This window comes from Watersipora subatra, chromosome 3, assembly GCF_963576615.1.
Source record: "Watersipora subatra chromosome 3, tzWatSuba1.1, whole genome shotgun sequence".
NCBI lineage: Eukaryota > Metazoa > Bryozoa > Gymnolaemata > Cheilostomatida > Watersiporidae > Watersipora > Watersipora subatra.
This window is the reverse complement of record NC_088710.1, coordinates 1,795,950-1,816,807: the sequence shown is the minus strand read 5'-3', so window position 1 is coordinate 1,816,807 and position 20,858 is coordinate 1,795,950. Positions and strand designations below refer to the sequence as shown.

The following is a 20,858-nucleotide window of genomic DNA, read 5'->3' as shown; positions in this document are numbered from 1 at the left end:
CCTACTGAATGCCCTTATTCCAATGATTCTTGTGATACAACCTGCTAGACCTGAAAGGAGAGTCCACATCGTTATACTCTGCTAAAGTCAAAAAGGTGCACTATGCCAAATGCTACCTGAAATGCAACCTACCGAACCCAACATGAGGGAGTTTAAACTGACTTATTATACTTCCCTCAAGCCGACAGAAGACACTGTCAAAACACTGCCTCAATACAACCTACCAGACCAAACGGATAAATCATTTATTATAATAATGGTTTGATTTGCGTATGTTGGTCTTTGCTGCTAATTTATTATTCCCTTGACCATAATCAAAAAATTGGCAAGTTTCTAAACGAATAAAAACATTTTTTATGCTGACAAGTCGAGTGTCTCTTAAAAGAGCAAAACACCAGCTGAATGAAGATACGGTAAAAATTTCAGCAATATGTATTTGTTATGATTGAGCAAAATTTGGTCTGGCAATAATTGGTTAAATTGCTCAATTACAATTCTTTGCTGACAACCAATTACCATATGTAAAAATTCTTATCAAAAAAATAACAAATTTTTATGCACGGATTAGCCAAAGTTATGCAAGAAGATAAACACCAAGTATTAAAGCTAGAGAAATTAGGTATACTTAACAATGGCCAAAATTTTAGGGTAACCACAAGCGAAATTTACTTGTACAATGAAAGAAAGTAGATATTAAATTCTAAATCATCGGTAATATTATGAGGTTTTAAAAATAGATTGCCAGATGTACAGGCAATTCGTATGAAACACAGAAAAACTCATCTTTAAATTTCTTTGGTCAAATTCAGTTTGGTCAACTGATAACTTTAATATGATGAAATTTTATATCTTAAATTTAGCATTCTTAAGAATGCTACATATATATATACACTAGCTGTGCTACCCGGCAATGCCTAGGTAATAAAAAATTTTTTGGACAGAAAATTGATTTGTACTTAACATATAACAACATTTGCCATTCTAAATTTTAAACTACATATCATGAGAGAACTGTTTTGTGTAGTTGAAATAAATTAAGAGAGAAAATAAAAACAACTGTAAAGGTTTTCAAACTTTGTCAAACAACTGTAACTTTCAAACTTCATATCATGAGGAAAAGGTCTTGTGCAGGGCAACTAAATTAAAAATAAATAAATCAACTGTAAATGTTTTCCATAGATATATAAACCTATATATATATAATGTATTTATGAGGTTTTCAAACAACTGTAAGTTTAAAATTTTATGACTTGAAAAAAGTGTTTTGTTGAAGTAAATTAGAAGGAAAAATAAAATTTTAAAGGTGGTTAAATGTAAATGTGAAATCATTAGCAAGTTATGGCTATATATAGTCTGTTTTGCTACGATTACAAGGAAAAATTATTTGGTATACAATTATATGATTTCAACTCGTTTCAGTGTTGACATGCAAAAATTGGCACGTCAGTTTTCTACAAAAATATCGTAGGACGTAGGGTATCGACTTACATAGAATGGTATAGAAACTCATAGTCATTACCTAAAGCAATCAGAGTAAAAATCATCATCATTAAAAATAGTACCAAAACAATATGTTAACCTTAGTGACTAGGTCACTAGAGGTACTAACAATGAATTTAGTGCATTTTTGGTTATGATCTGCAAGATAATATAATATTACAATGTACTACGTGGAGAGTTCTTTCCTTCGAGACAGACGTGTAACATAAACGCTGAATCTAACTTAAATGAATTTAGTTTACTAAACGCATACTTGAAGGAAGTTTTAGTATGCATTTTAGTAAACTTTAAACTGTTAACAAAAATCTTATCGTTTAGCTGTTTGCGGATCGTTTTTATTATAACGGATACCGGATATACTGGATATGGATAACTCGCCATGGCGAAATCAGCGACATATATCTTTTAGTAGCGTATATAATCAGTACACAAATCACCAACTTTTATGTTCGAGATAAATTATTGTTGATATCGTGGGCCGGAATCAATTAGCCCTAACAAAAAAAGCCCTAACAGATACTTAGGTCCCAAAATATTTTTTCAACAGAAGCATCGTTACGCGTGAGTGCAATTCTAACATAATAGCTATAGCTAGCCAATCACAACAACAGACGAATACACAAACTTTGAAAAATATATATAGATATATATATTTTTTTATATAATGCTGCAGGTGATTCAGACCAGAGTGAATGCATATCCGTGTGCATCGCGACTGCAGCACAGTGGAGTTGTGTCATGTGGAACAAGTAAAACCCGCCACATATTTGCACTCACTGATAATGTGATGGATGGTCACTAGAGCATTTTTCTACAAAGGTCTGTATTGAGAGTCATCCCCTATGTAGAAGAGCACTTGTTCTGAAGTGACCAGACATATCGATTCAGTATTGGTCGCCAGATCACTACTGTTCAGCCACTGGTATGTTTGCTGGAGTTCCCGAACCTTTGACACCTGCTGATGGTGACATTTGGAAAGCAATTTGTTATCTCTCTATGCGAATCGTATTTGTACAGCAGCAACAAGATGGAATCAGCTAGCAACTTACTTAAGCCTGACATTGAGGAGACCTTGCATAAAATCTTAACTTCTTCCACATTGTGAGATTGCTTCCGCCATCTTTTCTACTCTGATGTAATAGATTAGTACTTGACCTTGATTGGAAAGGCTCATACATGGTTAGCAGCTTTCTAGTCGCGTTAGGTATCGGAGTTCTTCCTTTGTCTACTTTATGATGCTTGCCAAATACCTCACTGCAGGTGTGACAAACAAGTTGATTACCTTAACCTGACTTTTGGCATTATGCTGGCTTTTAAAGAACTGTCAAATGTGTTCATTGTTTTCTGTGAAGGCATTTTGATTGATCTCAGAGTATTGGTTCACACTACGTACTTTGGGTAATGTCAAATACTCATATCATTTTCCTACACCCTTTATGAAACTTGTAAGCAGTTTGAGACTATCTATCAAATGTTATTCCTATGTTGTTGCTGAAGACTCTTGTAAGATGAATTAATTAATCCATATACCTTTTTAGCACACGGTTTGATGTCATCCATATAGAAGAGGTGGTTGTTTTTTGTACCACTCCTGAACTGATACCGATAGTGGGTGCCCCAAAGCAAGTTGCTCAGAGGATATAGACAGGTAGGAGAGTGGAGGTAAAAAGTGCATCAGCATTGTACATGTAGATGTTACATTTGATAATGACACTCGCTATTTTCCTGTCATCCGATTGGTCATTGACATCTTAATGAATGTCACTAGCTAAGGATTGACATTATATAGCCAGAGGCACTCGAATAGAGTCCTGTACCTTCTTGTAATCAATGCCTTCTATTGCCAGATTCATGTCTTCAACTGCTATAATGCAGGACCAGAAGCTGTGTTGGCACCTTAGGTGTTATGGTCAACACCTTTCTGAGCACTAGTCATATATTGACCAATGTGCTCTTGTAGTTTGTAGACACTGACTCTCCAGCTTCTAAGTAGTTGATAAGCAATTTATGGGTCGATAATTGGATGGAGACATCCTTTTGCTAGGGCCTTTCATCACCAGCAGGGTTTGTCCTTTAGTCAACCATAGTAGATTATCAGTTTGCTCAATTTGACATATCATCTGGCTTGCCACTCTGGTACGGAGTGGCGCTAGCTTCTTTAAACAAATACATGTACATCAAATAATGTCTAGCCTAGAGTCTGTTCAATTTGTCATGCTCTGCTTTCGATGTATGTAATAAGTTAAAATCATGGATGTGTACAAATGTATTATTAAAATACTAACACTGAATACGCTATAAGATACAACTTTTAGTAAATTTTTACATATTGAATGTAACTAGCTAACCATAAGCCTTGCAGTTTATACCATCAACTTATCATCCCTGCATGAGCGATTAGCTTTGCTAAAAACCTACAGCACTAAAATAATGCTAGGAAACAGTATAATTTTCACCGAGTCGTGATACATGATGTAACAATAACGTTTATATTATATACAGTATGCTAGCACAGAAAAATATGCTTTGAACAATACGTGTAGTTTTAAAGTAGGAACACATTCAAAAATTAATAGCATTTTTATTACAAAGACTATTGAATTTGAAACCATAAAGCATCAGCGTGGAAGCCAATCTCAGCAGAATCAAAATCAGTGGCATAAAGTAAAAGAATAAATAATGGCGAGTCAATTGAAAAAGATTTACTGGACGGGTTGATATCTTAAATGAACGACTTCTGACAGAACTGTGTAAGAGCAAGAAAGCACTACAGGCAATGACTGCTGAGCAAAAGATTTCGATGGTTTTTTAGGATTGAAAATATCAGCTAATTGAAAACATATATTTTGGACAAAAATTAAATATAATAATATATTAACATATAATAATATATTAACATAACCTCACAGAAAGCGAGGCACTGGAGTGAATGCAGCTATAAGACTAAATAAAACTGCTAAAGCAAGATATAGCAATGAAAAATATTTGTGAAAGTTGAGAAATATTAAAAAAGTGTGAGGTAATGGAGAGGAAATGAGCAAACGTAATGAGCAGACATATTTCTTCTGCAGACGTATCTTGCCTATACGAGCTTTATAACCTCTGGCAGGAAGAAGTTAGCCATCTCTCTACGTTACTCAACTTCAAGGGTTGTAGGTCAGCCTTACTACTAGTAGTGCCGGCAGTTCTTGGTCTTTCTTTACGTACAGTGCAGCTGGGTGCACTGCTAACTCCTATAGCACTCTGTGGTCTTGTCTTCGCTTTCTCTGTAACTCGATCCAGTATTTCCTCTCCGACAAGTTTGTGAGGTGGCTCACCAGGAATAGTCATCTCTGTTGACAGTTTGTTTTCCAAGGAAAGGGTACTTGTAGCAGAACCTAAACAGGTCCACAGGCTTATTATGCAATACATTGGTCTAGTGCAGCCATTTCTGACAAATTACATATGTTTAATAATGAGTGAAGAAAGATTTAATTTCTTGCTAGAAGAAAACTAATCTCCTGCCAACAGCAGGAATTGACTGTCAAAGCAGCACTAGATATGCTAAGATTTAGAGCGCTGTAGAGTTGTCTTCACTTAGAGTTGTCCCTAAGTGAAGGAGTTGAGAATAAATAACAGCTGTATTTCAAGGCAATAATTAATAGACTGAGTACCAGAAGCCACGAGAGCACCAGATGGATGGAAGCCACAATGGGAGGAGCCGTCAGTTCTACCCTCCAATGTCTTGAGACAACTTCCATTAGAAACACTCCAAACTTTTACCATATCATCATCGGCAGCGCTGGCCAGTAGGTAGCCATCGGTAGAAAAACATAGAGCCTGAACCCAACCCTCATGACCTGGAATAAGTAAAGAATGGCAGGAATGCTTTATGCATGGTACTAGACCACCCAATCATGTTGATGCTTGAACTGACTACAGATAAGCTTGTTAATAGCTTCTGATGAAATGACAATTTAAAACTTGACACAGAGTGAGTAGGCTATATTAGTATAAGCTAGCTGACTGAGGTGCTGTACATGTACAACATGGTGCTGTACATGTACTACATTTTGCTATACATGTATATTTACTACATGTTGCTATACATGCATGTACTACGTGCTTCTATGATATGAACTCAGAACATTAAAGTTTCTCTAAACTACACGGTTGAAATAGTGCAGTTGGACACAAAGCATTAAATGAAAGAGACAACAATTGATCAGCCCACTGCTGGAAAAATGCTGTACACAGTAGCTGAGATATACCGTCTTTCTGCAGCAACAGACCTACCTTTAAGACAAAAGAGCATTTCGCCATTGTATGGATTCCATAAAATAATTTGTTTATCCCAGCTGCCAGAGGCTAATATGTTGTGGCAGGAGAATACAACTGCGTGGACATTACTCTTGTGGGCACACAACTCCTGAATATGTTCCTCTACAATACATGTAGGCATATTTATTGCAGTTCATAGTCATGCAGTTTGGAGACTATAATCAATGTCTTTAGTCTTTTGAATTCTTTTTAAAACCATCTGACAAACTAGCTTAAGAATATTTCAGAAAAACCAGCTGCTAAACACTGCTGTCACGATCGCTTACTACGTGAAGAACAAATCGAGGGGAACAATAATTGTTCATATTGAGGTTTTCTGGCATCCATACTGCAAAAACCTTTTTCCAGCCAACACCTGAAACATCTAATGTGTGACGATATGCAACATAAATATATCCTTTCTCTTGGTGATGCTATTATTAGCTAGCATCCTGTCACAATTATACCCAAAATATCTCAACATAGGATAATGGAGCTTATGTATTTGAAAGGTGTGCATGCCAAAGGCTGTTGCAATGGTTGGAATTTGGCAAGAGTTTCGTCAAGAGATTGCATGAAAGAGGATCTACAATGATTATATAGCAGGTGCTAGTTCTTTTGGGTAAATAAATGATGAAAACTTAACAACTTGTATTGTTGATGTTATTACTAGTCTGGGAGCCAGACTAGTAATAGTCACAGGTGACTATTTTAATAATTTTACCCTTGCCCTTGCATCTTCCTACCAAATATTTTGCCATAGTATTTGCTTTCTAGCTTAACCAATCTGGAATATCCAAACAAACTAAATATCTGTATTTATCATTGACAGTCTATTCAAAAAGTCCAGTAAACATTGAAAAAATGTATATCATAAATTTTTATAACCAATATAACGTTAGCTAAGTTTTGGGAGTACGCCCCTTTATAGAGTGCTAGGGAAGCAACCCCTTTGTAGAGTATTAGGAGAGCACGCCCCTTTATAGAGTGCTAGGGGAGTACGCCCCTTTATAGAGTGCTAGGAGAGTACGCCCCTTTATAGAGTGCTAGGGGAGTACGCCCCTTTATAGAGTGCTAGGGGAGTATACCCCTTTATAGAGTGCTAGGGAAGTATGCCTCTTTATAGAGTGCTAGAGGAGTATGTCTCTTTATAGAGTGCTAAGGGAGTATGCCCCTTTATGGAGTGCTAGGGAAGTACACCCCCTTTATAGAGTGCTAGGGAAGTACACCCCCTTTATAGAGTGCTAGGGAAGTACACCCCCTTTATAGAGTGCTAGCAGTCTTTAAACTCAGGTGAAGTCAGCTTACTAGATTCAGGTCTAGTAAGAGGTTCCATTGCTATAAGGCTAGTGGACAACCATGTTGGCTAATAGAGATAGTTTTTCTATCGTGTTGCTATACTTAGAAACGGAGGATACTCAACTCCATGATATAACATGTGAGTAACTCCGGAACAGACATTTGGAACCACAGGCTCGCCACAGCTGACTAGCGCAATGACATCTAACAAAGGTTTAAGCTACGATTATGTAATATGATTAAAGTAAGTGAGAGATTACAGGAAAGATGGATCACATTCAAGCTTCCAAGTTTTTCTTTGTTACCAAATAACCCCCCTAGGTCAGATGAGAAGTGCTACTGCGAGCAGCGTGTAAAAAATAAGCGATGAAAGTCAGCGGCCAAAAACTCAAAAGTATACAAAATAAATGTATTGAATCTATATACATGTATATAAATCTCAAAGTCTGTCATTCGGTCTGTCTAGTTATAGTTATTAATATCTAGGATGAAACATCCGCTTCATGCTGGATTTTGATCTCAGAACCTCCGATTCCCCAGGCATTAATCTTACCAATTAGACTACGCGAGATGCAATGATTTCAGTAGGCGACGTGAGTTAGCTAGTGAGTTTAGCGATAAGAATAGTAGTTAACTCAAATTAGCCATTGGCAGTGTGCCAGGCTAATGACAAGTGGCAGGCAACTACATTACCTGGCACTGTTTATAAGCTCTTTTTAATACCCGTGCAACGCCGCAGGAATTCCACTAGTTAGTCTATAAAACATTAAATTGTGGTTTTCATGGGATACAGTCAGTTCTGATACATGTGCTTACAAACACATGTGCTCACAAACTCATGTGCTCAACTTCTGATACATGTGCTCACGAACTCATGTGCTCAATTTCTGATACATGTGCTCACAAACTCATGTGCTCAACTTCTGATACATGTGCTCATGAACTCATGTGCTCAATTTCTGATACATGTGCTTACAAACTCATGTGCTCAACTTCTGATACATTTGCTCACAAACTCATGTGCTCAACTTCTGATACATGTGCTCACGAACTCATGTGCTCAATTTCTGATACATGTGCTCATGAACTCATGTGCTCAACTTCTGATACATATGCTCACGAACTCATGTGCTCAACTTCTGATACATGTGCTCACAAACTCATGTGCTCAACTTCTGATACATGTGCTCATGAACTCATGTGCTCAACTTCTGATACATGTGCTCACAAACTCATGTGCTCAACTTCTGATACATGTGCTCATGAACTCATGTGCTCAATTTCTGATACATGTGCTTACAAACTCATGTGCTCAACTTCTGATACATGTGCTCACAAACTCATGTGCTCAACTTCTGATACATGTGCTCATGAACTCATGTGGTCAACTTCTGATACATGTGCTCACGAACTCATGTGCTCAGTTTCTGATACATGTGCTCATGAACTCATGTGCTCAACTTCTGATACATGTGCTCACGAACTCATGTGCTCAATTTCTGATATATGTGCTCATGAACTCATGTGCTCAACTTCTGATACATGTGCTCACGAACTCATGTGCTCAACTTCTGATACATGTGCTCACGAACTCATGTGCTCAACTTCTGATACATGTGCTCACAAACTCATGTGCTCAACTTCTGATACATGTGCTCACAAACTCATGTGCTCAACTTCTGATACATGTGCTCACGAACTCATGTGCTCAATTTCTGATACATGTGCTCATGAACTCATCTGCTCAACTTCTGATACATGTGCTCATGAACTCATGTGCTCAACTTCTGATACATGTGCTCACAAACTCATGTGCTCAACTTCTGATACATGTGCTCATGAACTCATGTGCTCAACTTCTGATACATGTGCTCACAAACTCATGTGCTCAACCTCTGATACATGTGCTCATGAACTCATGTGCTCATGAACTCATGTGCTCAATTTCTGATACATGTGCTCACAAACTCATGTGCTCAACTTCTGATACATGTGCTTACAAACTCATGAATATTTGTTTCAACATGAAACACTCCTTTATCCCAATAGACTACATTAGTAAGCTGAGGTTTGACTGCATAATTGACTTAGAAGTAAAAGCATTAAACTAACAAAATATCATCAAAAAATTCAAAAATAAAACTTATTCTACACAAGGAGATGCTAATTACAGGTATTGCAGAGGCATTCAGTTACACGCTAAAGACATCGGCAGTATCAGTGAAAAGGTGTTTTATTGTTTCAACAATAGACCTATTAAAGCACATCAATTATATTAGTACTATTTCAGCTTATTCAGGTTCTTCAATATCTTGGCTTTCAAATGAGCCATTGTTTGACATGGTGAGACAGACATTGGTTGGTGTTTATAGGATTTCCCCGGATTTCCCCTGTGTCATTAGCTCTCTATGTACAGATTATTTCTATGATAATTAGCTCAGATTCCGAGCACCATGCTATGTTTTCCCGATGGTATTATGCACTAGCCCTCTATTTTTATTGTGATGTTGAGGGGCACGACTGAGGATAATTAATTTCAAGCATGGCGTGATTTCGCGAGAGACAATTTACATATAGTCCTAGGGCCACGCCACTGCAGGTCACAATTTAATCGATGTGATTTCATTACCTTTGTACATGAAAAAAGCAAACTTTAGCAATCACCCGAAATCTATTAACCCAGAACATGTGTTTGTATTGGTCGGGCGTTAGCACGATCCCCGGACATTGTTGATTATCTAGAATCCTAGTTTACTATTAGCACTCTCTGGGTTTAACAGCACCGATTTTTAGAAAAAAGCGCAGCCTCAATGGCAGCGAAAAGGATCGACGGCCTAAGGCTAAATGCTAATTATGACATCACATTGTGGGAACCACAACCAATTGTTTTTTTTATCACAGGACATACTTTTGACACCCTGTTTTTCATAGTTCTATTATTCTTACTATTATTCTGTGTGTATTGAATATAGGCTCATTCGAAAGCTCATTCGAAGACTCTGAAGTACTGAAATATACGATAAAAGTCCTGATCTAATTTATGTGCTTTAGCTATACAGTATAGTTAATATATATATATATATATATTTGACTGTATATATATATATATATATATAGAAAACAACACGTTCGGCGCAACAAGTTTCGCCCATAGATATATGTGACGTATACTAGCTTTTTAGGAACGGAAGTTGGGGATATGTTTAGTCCGGTTTAGAATGATAAAAATGGGTGCCGTAAAACCCATTATTATCAAAATTCAGCCTTAAAAATTAACTTAGTCTTTTGGGAAAAGTAGATAAACTATTTAAAACTCATGGCTTGTTACAGCTCATAGCTTGTTACAGGATGTTTAATAGGCTGAACGCCGAGAAAAATGATCTCAAAAAAGCACAATATCAACGCTAGCTTGTGCTTTTCTTGGCGTTCAGCCTATAAACATACTGTAACAAGCTACGGGCAATTTTAAATGTCCTCTCATGACATTTAAAATTTTAAATGTCCTAAGATAATATTGTAAATGTTAAATATCTTCTCAGTCCTTTCATAAAAAAACTGAGAAGATTTTGATGACTGAATTTAGATAATAATGTGTCTTGAGACACCCATGTCTATCATCAGCGTCTAACATTCCCAACTTCCAATCCTAAAAAGCTAGCGTACATCACATATCTATGGGCAGAGCTTAATGTGCCGATTGTGTTGTTTTCGAGACCGAAATTAAAACGCTGTAAAAAGCTTCATGACTTTGAAAGTTAGTGAACCAATCTTTATTTTGAGTACAAAATCGGAAGCAGCACGTCTGATTTACCTATAAACTACAATTTAAGTGGTACGTGACAGTTATGGTTTAATACAGTGGTCCAACTTGACTGCTTCTAAATCTCATTTGATTCAGTAGTTATTAGTTTAATTTCTATTTGGTTACTCTTTGTATTATCAATGATATAGGAGCTTCTAAATCATTGGTATTATCCATTACCATGTGTGTAAGATTCTTGCCTTTCTCATCCAAAGTCAGTTTTATATGTTATCAATAAAATATGCAGTCTCAGATGCACAAACTATGGAAAAATTGAGCAGTTTTTAGTGCTAAGTCAATAGGAGTTAATAGATCAGCTGATTAGCTTTGCACATCACCGTGACGTTGCGTCATGCTAATTATAGGCCTCACTTGTTTTGATTATTCGCATATCTAGGGTTTACTACCGGTATATCTATGTACAAACTATAATATAAATCAAAAGCACAAATGGCTTGTTTCAAATTAAATGCTTCTAATGTAAAGTTTAAAACGTTTTCATGAAAAAGTATAGAGATTTTTCTATCACTTGAGATTGGTTTGTTGTTTGAGGTGATGTTATTGCCAGGACATTTTTCAGATTGACATTGGCAAAACTTGATCGTTGTTGAAATGCTCAAAAGAAAAGACATTTTTTTCTTTTGGGGTTTTACCCCCGATCAATTTTGCCGTTTCTTCTTGAAGTTTATGCAGATTACCTTACTTTACCTGGGATTCGTTAAGAGCAACACTCCGAGGCAGTTCAATTAGAAGTTTTACGAGGTTTTACGGTACATTCTATATCACTCACGCTTTTTTAATAGATACTTATTGAATGGACACACGTATTCTGTGTTTAGGTCAAACGATGAATAGTTTTTTGTAGCTCAGACAACGTATACGTTTAATTACACCAATTTTAAGATGTTTTAAACATTCAACATTCCGACGTTGATTCAACACAGAATCAACGTCGGAAAACTATTCATCACGGGCTAGCCGGGTCACGCACTCAAGGATTTTCACCACGCACATACAAAACAACATGCGATTTTTGTTTTGTGTGTGCGTGGCAAAAATCCTTGCGCGCGTGACCCGGCTAGCCCGTGCTATTCATCGTATGGCAGTATAAATCATTTTTCACCAAACTTTTAGAAAAGTCGTTGACAAAAATATTTTGCCGATGGTGGTAATAACGACGCTTATGAATTACGAAAAGATGAAGTTTACCTCTATGGCTTTGAATAAAGTGATTTTCTAAAGCGATAACAATCGTTTCGGTAGCCGTTGGGCAAAAAAACAGTTCGAATTAACAGTGTTGAGTTCGAGTTATCTATAGCAATTTATCATTACGTGGGAACGGACCAAAGGAAATGTTCGAATTAACCATGTGTTCGAGCTATCCGTGGACGAGTTATCCATGTTTGACTGTATATATATATATATATATATATATATATATATATATATATATATATATATATATATATATATATAGTCTTACCACTAAACACGAGCGAGGCGAGTGTTTGGGAGCTTTATGATAAATGCATATGTGCACATAACTCCCGAAAAGTATTCATCAACGGCCATACCCAAACCCTTGTACCGAAATCCCATCAAAAAATTTAACCATTTTTCTGTGAAGTCGTTTAAGTATAATAATGATACAAAACACATATAAACCTATTTAAATATGTTACCAAGCCTTTGAAAAGTGTCGACAATATCTTAAAACTTACCTATCTGATCGAATTTTACATAACTAGAAAGAATAATTTGGCCTACAATCGCCATTAAAACCTGACAAGCCTTTTTAATCAAAATTGAGACCGGCCAACAAAATGCCCATGAAGCCGTGCGACAGATGGTAGAACCATAAAGTCGTGCGTATTTCACGAGAAAAATGTGCACACTTCACCAGTTTATGGCATTGTCCAATTGCCGAAGGTTTCTGTAATAAACGTAGACCGTTTGAGGCATAGGCCGTAGACTGATTTACAGGTGCGAAAATGCGGTACACAGTTTATCAGCGTATGCTCTTTTGTCCAATTACCGAAGGTTCCATTAAATTATCTAGAAAATTAGCCAAACTTCTTTACATCTTATGTACAAGCTAGGGCCGAACTAAAATGCCCCTTTATGACGAGAACGTTTTTTTAATTTGCTCCAGTTTGCAGAAAACTTCCAGACACACGTGAAGGCTAATGCTTGCTTTCTGTTACAAATCGCTGTCAAACCCATTCTACATTCAACACAACCAACTTTCAAACTGTGTTTATTACACAGCAGCTTGCCATTTTACTTCTAATATTGCATTTTTCCTATTGCAGGGAAGAGATATAAACATACAGTCAAACATGGATAACTCGCCCTCGGATAGCTCGAACACATGGTTAACTTGAGCGGTTTTGTTTGGTCCGTTCCCACACAATGATAAATTGCTTCAGATAATTTGACCTCAACTTCGTTAGCTCGAACAGTTTTTTGCCCAACGGCTACTGAGACGGTTGTTGTCGCTTTAGAATATCAATTTATTCCAAGCCATAGATATAAACCTCAACTTTTAGTAGTTCGTAGGCTTCGTTATTACCATCATCGGCAAAATATTTTTGTCAACAACTTTTCTAAAGGTTTGGTGAAATTTGATTTTGACCAAACATCCGCTTAGTGATGGTCCTTGGAAGGCAAGAAAAAGCAGGGTAACCTTCACATAAACTTCAAGAAAAATCGGCGAAATTGATCTTGGTTAAAACGCTCAAAAGAAAAAGATGTCTTTTCTTCTGAGTATTTCAACAGCGATCAAGTTTTGCCAATTTTAATCTGAAAACGTCCTGGCAGTCACATCACATAAAACAACAAACAAATCTCAAGTGATCGGAAAATTTCTATACTTTCTAATAAAAATTTTTTTGAAAAATTTAAATTTGAAACAAGCCATTCATGCTTTTGATTTATATTATAGTTTGTGTATGTACATGTATCTACTAATAAATACATGGAATTGTGACAGTTCTCTGATAACTTGAACGCTCTGATAACTCGAACACTTTCACTCGGTCCCGTGAAGTTTGAGTTATTAATGTTTGACTGTATAATCTTATCCTTTCAATATTGCTGTTTGTTGTACATAATAACACCCAGTACATTACAGCTACCATTGCAGCTACCATTGCAGTTCCCCTATTTCACTGCAGTGCCATTTGACTGCTAATATTGCATTTCTCAACCAGTAGTACCCTTTCTTTTTTCCATTATCCCTTTGGTCGTGGGCTGTATGGCAGGGGAATTTCTAGTAACCATATATATAAAATAAAAGTACTGATATAATTGATGTGCTTTAATTATACAGTATAGTTAATATATATAGTAATATATAATATAGTTAATATAGTATTAAACTATAAAGTATAGTTAATATGTTTATGGTTTTAGCAAATGCCTTAACACCAGTGTTGCCGGCACAGAACGAATACAGCAGGGTGAAAACAAATTTTTAAACTGTTAGATGACAACAAGACCCATTGAAGAAGCATTTGAAACAAAATGGAAAATTGTAAACACTTGCTAAAGATACCTTTATAAAGCAGAGATATTCAGAACTCATGAGCTTGCTCATACCTGACATGGAGCGCTTTAAAGGCCAAACTCTGACTGTATAGTCCCAGGAGCCAGTAGCAAGCATTCTCATGCATGGTGAAAAAGCGGAACACTGCACGAGGCCCTTGTGACCTTGAAACAGCCTCAGCATGTGACCTGTCTCTACTTGCCATAAAATACCTATAACCGTATAAGAGTCAGTAACATTTGATCTAGCTAATATTGATAGGTATAGACGTGACCAGTACAAACTTGTTTCCCACGACAAACGTATGTTTTGGTAACAATTGATAGTTGCAACATGATAGCTGTCAATTGATAGCTGCTAATTGCACTGCTGCATATCATGCTACCATGCTAATTTGCTATTCACTGACACAATGTGACCAGCATGTTCCTGAGTTCATGTTAAATTATAGTTGCTTATAGTTGTCAAGTGAGGTAGCCTAATAGACTATCCATTCGTGAATCAGGAAACACTTGACTATGTCAATAATTTTGATACTTTGGTACACATATGTACACGTCTGTATGAATGTGTATGAGTGCACATTTGCTGATCTATACGTACATGTATTCATGTACACTGCCAATCTAGATGTCCAACTATACATATGCAGTCAGGGCTAGATAGGGGCACTTATCTGATTGTTAATGACAGTTCACTTTTCTGGTGTACAATCATGCACCATATTAATACATCAGTGAATATGTGTGCTTTTTGTTTGTATACATGTGTCTACCTACTTTACTGAGAAATGTCTGAAGGCTAAATATTTGTGCAACCATATTTTGATGCAAACAGAGACAGTTACGAGTACGATGAGTGAGTGCTGTTGCCCTCTACCCACACAAATATTCAGTTAAGCACTACCAAACACTAGATTCTAAGCAATGCTGATATTTTACTCCGAGGAGGTGCGGTGCAAAGAAACAGATTCAGTATTTAGTACAAAATACACAATGATAAGACAATAACTCAATATTGATGTACAGTTTAATATTTTCATCTTATATTTTACGTACATTATGTGGAATATAGTTTATGTTTCTAATAATGAATTCTCACTGAGACTAGGAATTATCTTCTCTTTCCTTCATCTAACATATAGTTAATAAATATTTTCATTGGCTTATTTTAGCTGAGACTAGAAGCGCAGGCTAGAAATTAGACTGTTCAACAGTCTTATCTTTCGAAAATATTGTTAAAACAAAAAAGCCTATGATTATTATTATTATAACTAGTCAAAATGGTAGTTTTGACCCTGCTAAAGGGTCAGCTACTAAAGGGGCTGGCCACAGCTAGCATGAGGTAGAATTATCACCGGGTACAATGCTGAATGGTGTAGGAGACAAGTCGTCTCCTATGAAATAATTTAATTAAATAATATTGTAGAGTTAAAAAGTAAAATTAATAGAGCACCATGTTAAAAATAATACACTTATACTATAGTCTATAATACTGAGCAAGCAGTAGAATGAGTAAACTGAGTCATTTACACAAATACTTAGTTAGAATTAATTTAAAGGAGGGAAGATCTTCCCTTCCTCAAATCAATTCTCATTTCTCAATCAACTTCTTAGTACATTGCTCAAATAACCCACACGCAGCTTAAATAATGTAGTCCAACAGTGTACTCAATTAATGATCTCTTTGGGCTGCAGTTGAATTTTCAAAAAACGCACTTGGCGATGAGCGGAATAATTTGGACATCAATGATACCTCTCGCGAAGCGCATGACTTAGTGTTGTTACCACAGATACTGATTCAACATGGCGGCGCCCAAAAGTGAAAATTTTGTGTTTCTTCAGCTTTTTAAAGATTTACTACAATCAAGCAAAAATGACGTGAATTTTGGGGTTTTGAGCCTCAAAAATGGTACTGCCATGGCAGTAGCCGCAGTATAGGAGAATACGGCCCTGGCTGATGTACTAGAAGATCAATAAATATTGGCTGTCGATGATAAGAATTATACATACAACCCTGGACTGTCCCCAAACATAGAGGCAGACTGAAGGCAAGGGGTCTCGCTCACAAGGTGACACAAATATATCTGCCTAACAACATTTACTGGCAAAAATATAAACAGTGGAGGAGATAGTGGACGCACCAAAAGTAACAGCACAAGATAGGTTACACAGAGCAGATATAAAAACAGATCAAACCTGTCCTGTCCCATGATGTGGTGCAGAGCAGAGTGGAACAAGGAGAGAAGAGAACTGACTCAACACTTTTGAGGTGCGCGGTGAGTTTGTGGGTAAGCTCAGCATTGCATGTCCGGTACAGGGCGACACTCTTATCAAAGCTTCCACTCGCAATGTACCTGCCATAGAGTGTCAGTAGTTTAGGGCTACAGCCTAGCTGTTAGTCAGATAGGTAGAGCTAGCAGAAATCATACACCTGCAGCTATAGTCGGGTGAGTTAAAAATCATATGATACTATCAGCTGACAGGGCTTGTCACGGTTGCAGGCCAAACGGGGTGACAACTAAAACATAGTGTCATAGTCTGTCACTTGACACAGCATGTTATCAAATGTGGTTCCCATCTACACTGCCAAACCCCAGTCAGCATAAATGCTGACCTTCACCTGTACAATGCATTTTTATAAGATTCTGTCTGTAGCTCTTTGCAAAAATTGAACATCTCTCAGTTTTTGCACTGACCGCCAATGGCACCGATTTCATTTACTGGTAGTGTTACGACCAGGTTGATGGAGCTTGCAACCCAATACAGTAGATGGTATCCTGGATTACACAATGCCTTTTCATTACCAGATATATAAATATTTATTTTGTTTAAAATCGTGGTCAGTGAAAAAGGTACATTTCATTAATTACATTCAAGAGAATCACCTCCAACCCAAAATAAAGGTTCGACACAAAAAGGCAACTCCACAACAATGGCATCAACCACAGTGGATTACATGAAATTATCAACGCATGCTCACTTGCTGTCAGGAGAAACGGCCACACATCTTATAGCTCCTTGCTGACCCTTCAGCCTCACAACCATCTTACCCGTAGACGTATTGAACACTCGTGTTCTCTCATCATCTGAGCCTAAAACAATATCGCTTCATCAGACTAAGCATTTTATCTGATGAGTGTTACACACCTTTTGTGTAATATGAAACTTTTAGTAATTTTTATGCTTAGCCAAATTTTAATAAATTTCTTACCAAATTTATAGTAAGCTCTACTTTAGTATCGAGCACTTTATGCTGACTTTTAGCTTATACTTTATCGTAGCTTCATAAGATAATATCTGCCCATTCACAAGGTTAAAGGTCATTGAGAGTGGAAGCCTAAATATAAGTAGCATCCAAACGTCTAACAAAATGCATCGAGTCTCTTTATAGTGAAAAATTATAATTTAACACGGCCGCAATTCGTGTCTGTTCTACCACAACAAAAAGTGTTGCCATAATTTGAAATGTTGTAAAAACTACTTTAATTCCACCAAAACCTCAGGTCTGTTTTAACATACTAATAGTATTGCTGAAATTTGAATAGGTTCAAATCGAACTCTATTGGACTCTACTAGAGAACAGTTCATGAGCAGCTGTGGGCTAAATGCTGTCGGTCATTTTCTAATTTCTGTCGCTGTCAATTACAGTATATGATGTGTAAAAGCTTGATAAGAGCTTGCAAACCTGTGACTAGGATTTCAAAATCCGGAGAAAAGGCAACGCAATTTACTTCATCTTTGTGTCCTGTGAAACTTTTCACGTCGATGTGAGTGTAGAAGTCAGTGTTGAAGACAGCCATTGGACCATCCCATTGCTCTACTAATTCAAACAACCAATTAAATAACGTGTGATGACATCATACTAGCTCATAGACACCCGTTATAAAAGAGATCTGCAACAAGAGCCAGGATATCCCAACTTTGAAAATAAAAAAGTGACAATCAAGTTTCAACCTATTCGACTTCATGGTTATTCATATTAAAAAATATTTTTTCGACTTGAAAAGTTCCGCATTGTGTTTAGTTACAAAGTAATCGAAGCTGAGATTTATGCTTCACTATTCTATGTTAATAAACAAACTAAACAGAGACTTCTATATTGAACTTCACTATTCTATGTTAATAAACAAACTAAACAGACACTTCTATATTGAACTTCACTATTCTATGTTAATAAACAAACTAAACAGAGACTTCTATATTGAACTTCACCATTCTATGTTAATAAACAAACTAAACAGAGACTTCTATATTGAACTTCACTATTCTATGTTAATAAACAAACTAAACAGAGACTTCTATATTGAACTTCACTATTCTATGTTAATAAACAAACTAAACAGACACTTCTATATTGAATACCAAGCTGTAACTCCCAAAGGTGAAGCTGAACTATGGCTATGCAGTAGAATCGTTAACCTACTGTCATAAAATTTTAGACATTTGAAGCATTGCTCTCGAAATGAAAATGAAATTCAAATTCCAAAAGGCTTCACCCAATGTTATTTTCTATACAAAACAGTGAACAGTTAGCGATGTAATTGGACTTTGAACAACAAATTTCCTTCGGATACCACAAGCATATCATCCTTTTTGAAAGTACAAAAACCCACCAAGAGAGTGATATTATTAGAAACTAGCACCCTAGCAGTATAATGCGGTGTGAGAGATCGTCAGGTGTGTCAATAAAGCGCAGAGAATAACTATATGCACAACTATAATTCTGACACCCCAGAAGGTGGTCTATTGGTGCAGGTGATAGAATGTTGGTTTGCCTAGCTGAAGGTCATGGGTTAGCAATCGCCTATCTCAACCTTTAACTGTGCCTTCGGGAAGATGATAGTAGTGAGGGATATCAAATGAGATGCTAGTAGGGGTGGGCCTGTAACTGTTCCTTCATAGATTTAAGTGTCTTCAATAGCATAATTGAAAAATCCAGTTATGAGTTTTACACTATCTTTGTATACAGATGTCTGGCAGGCTATGAACTCAGCGGTACACTATCTTTGTATACAGATGTCTGGCAGGCTATGAACTCAGTGGTACACTATCTTTGTATACAGATGGCTGGCAGGCTATGAACTCAGCGGTATACTATCTTTGTATACAGATGGCTGGCAGGCTATGAACTCAGAGGTACACTATCCTTGTATACAGATGGCTGGCAGGCTATGAACTCAGCGGTACACTATCTTTGTATACAGATGTCTGGCAGGCTATGAACTCAGTGGTACACTATCTTTGTATACAGATGGCTGGCAGGCTATGAACTCAGCGGTATACTATCTTTGTATACAGATGGCTAGCAGGCTGTAAACTCACCGCTGTAAACAATGACTCATGGAAACACCCATGCATCATCAGCTAATTTTTTAAACTGCAGATGTTTTCTCATGAGGGAGGAAAAGGATGAAGGTGCATTTTTATTGCAAAAAACTGATGCTTCAGATGGTCTGAAACTAGATGATTCGATGTAAAATTCTGCGACAAAACATGGAAGTAACAGATTATTTCAAACCACCATAACTCAAGGATACTTCAAATGTCACACTTTCGGTACTCTCAGCCTGATTATAAATATATTTCTTCAAATGAAATTTCTTAAACCTTGTGCGAAGTCAGGCTACTATGGCTAATACGCAATGATATGCCTGTGTTCATGAAAGCTTACAGTGTAATGTACGTATTAGGGTGAAATGATAAGGTAGGTAACACCTGCCGACCTAAAGGATTCCAACACAATTGAGCTTTTGGCTCAGACCATCTGAGTGTTAAACAACTACAGGAAGCTTATTAGTGCGCTGACTCAAGAACACAACAATAACTTTAAACTCTGTAGCAACTCATGCTGAATCTGAGATTAACTTAAAAGTTTTCCATGACAGAAAGACTTGGCACAGTAGACAGCACCCTTAAGACTGGTTCACACTGTATTGCCGTATGTCGGGGTTGTCTTCTCCGCGATTATTCATCGATATGTACACCGTAAACTGATGACATCGCCGAGGCAATGCAGATACACCAGGAAACATTGAAGCTGTCAAACTCTACTGACATTTGGCCGAGTAGCCACAATAGTCTGTGCAGCACTTCGGGAATGGTGATTGGCTGCCATGGATTGCTTACTACGGTATATATTTTTTCCATGGTAGTTGCTGCGGGAATAGTATGTTATCATTTCAGCAACTGCATTGTGAGATGAGAATACTGTCACACGCATTTCACTGATGTAATTGCAGATGAGTTTGTGATAGTATGAACATTGTTATTACAGAGAATCACTGATGCATTGTGGGATTAACATACTGGATAAGCTGCGGACCAGCCTTTAGTTAATGCAACTCCTCTTTACAATTACTAGTTGAATATCCGCTGCTAGGTTTCCTGTATGCAGTCAAGTGGCAGATTG

The 20,858-nt window shown here is 36.9% G+C and overlaps 1 protein-coding gene across 1 annotated transcript; it reads right to left on the bottom strand.

Moving 5' to 3' along the window:
• Window positions 1-4,071: 4,071 nt before the first annotated feature.
• LOC137391239 (WD repeat-containing protein 38-like) lies at window positions 4,072-18,267 on the bottom strand. The gene is made up of 7 exons (XM_068077653.1): window positions 18,135-18,267; window positions 17,430-17,541; window positions 16,646-16,803; window positions 14,501-14,659; window positions 5,776-5,922; window positions 5,154-5,339; window positions 4,072-4,877 (listed from the first exon to the last, which is right to left on the bottom strand). The coding sequence occupies exons 1-7, from the start codon at window positions 18,247-18,249 to the stop codon at window positions 4,594-4,596; spliced, it is 1,161 nt and encodes a 386-aa protein (XP_067933754.1). The 5' UTR covers window positions 18,250-18,267; the 3' UTR covers window positions 4,072-4,593.
• Between the last annotated feature and the right edge of the window lie 2,591 nt (window positions 18,268-20,858).

Excerpts from the sequence above, each read along its gene's own strand:
- LOC137391239 (XM_068077653.1), bottom strand. The coding sequence starts at position 18,249 with ATGGCTGTCTTCAACACTGACTTCTACACTCACATCGACGTGAAAAGT. Across the intron at positions 16,804-17,429 it reads GCCGTTTCTCCTGACAGCAA|GTACATTGCGAGTGGAAGCT; the intron begins GTGAGCATGCGT and ends ACTCTATGGCAG. Across the intron at positions 5,923-14,500 it reads TTTAAAGCGCTCCATGTCAG|AGGAACATATTCAGGAGTTG; the intron begins GTATGAGCAAGC and ends CATGTATTGTAG.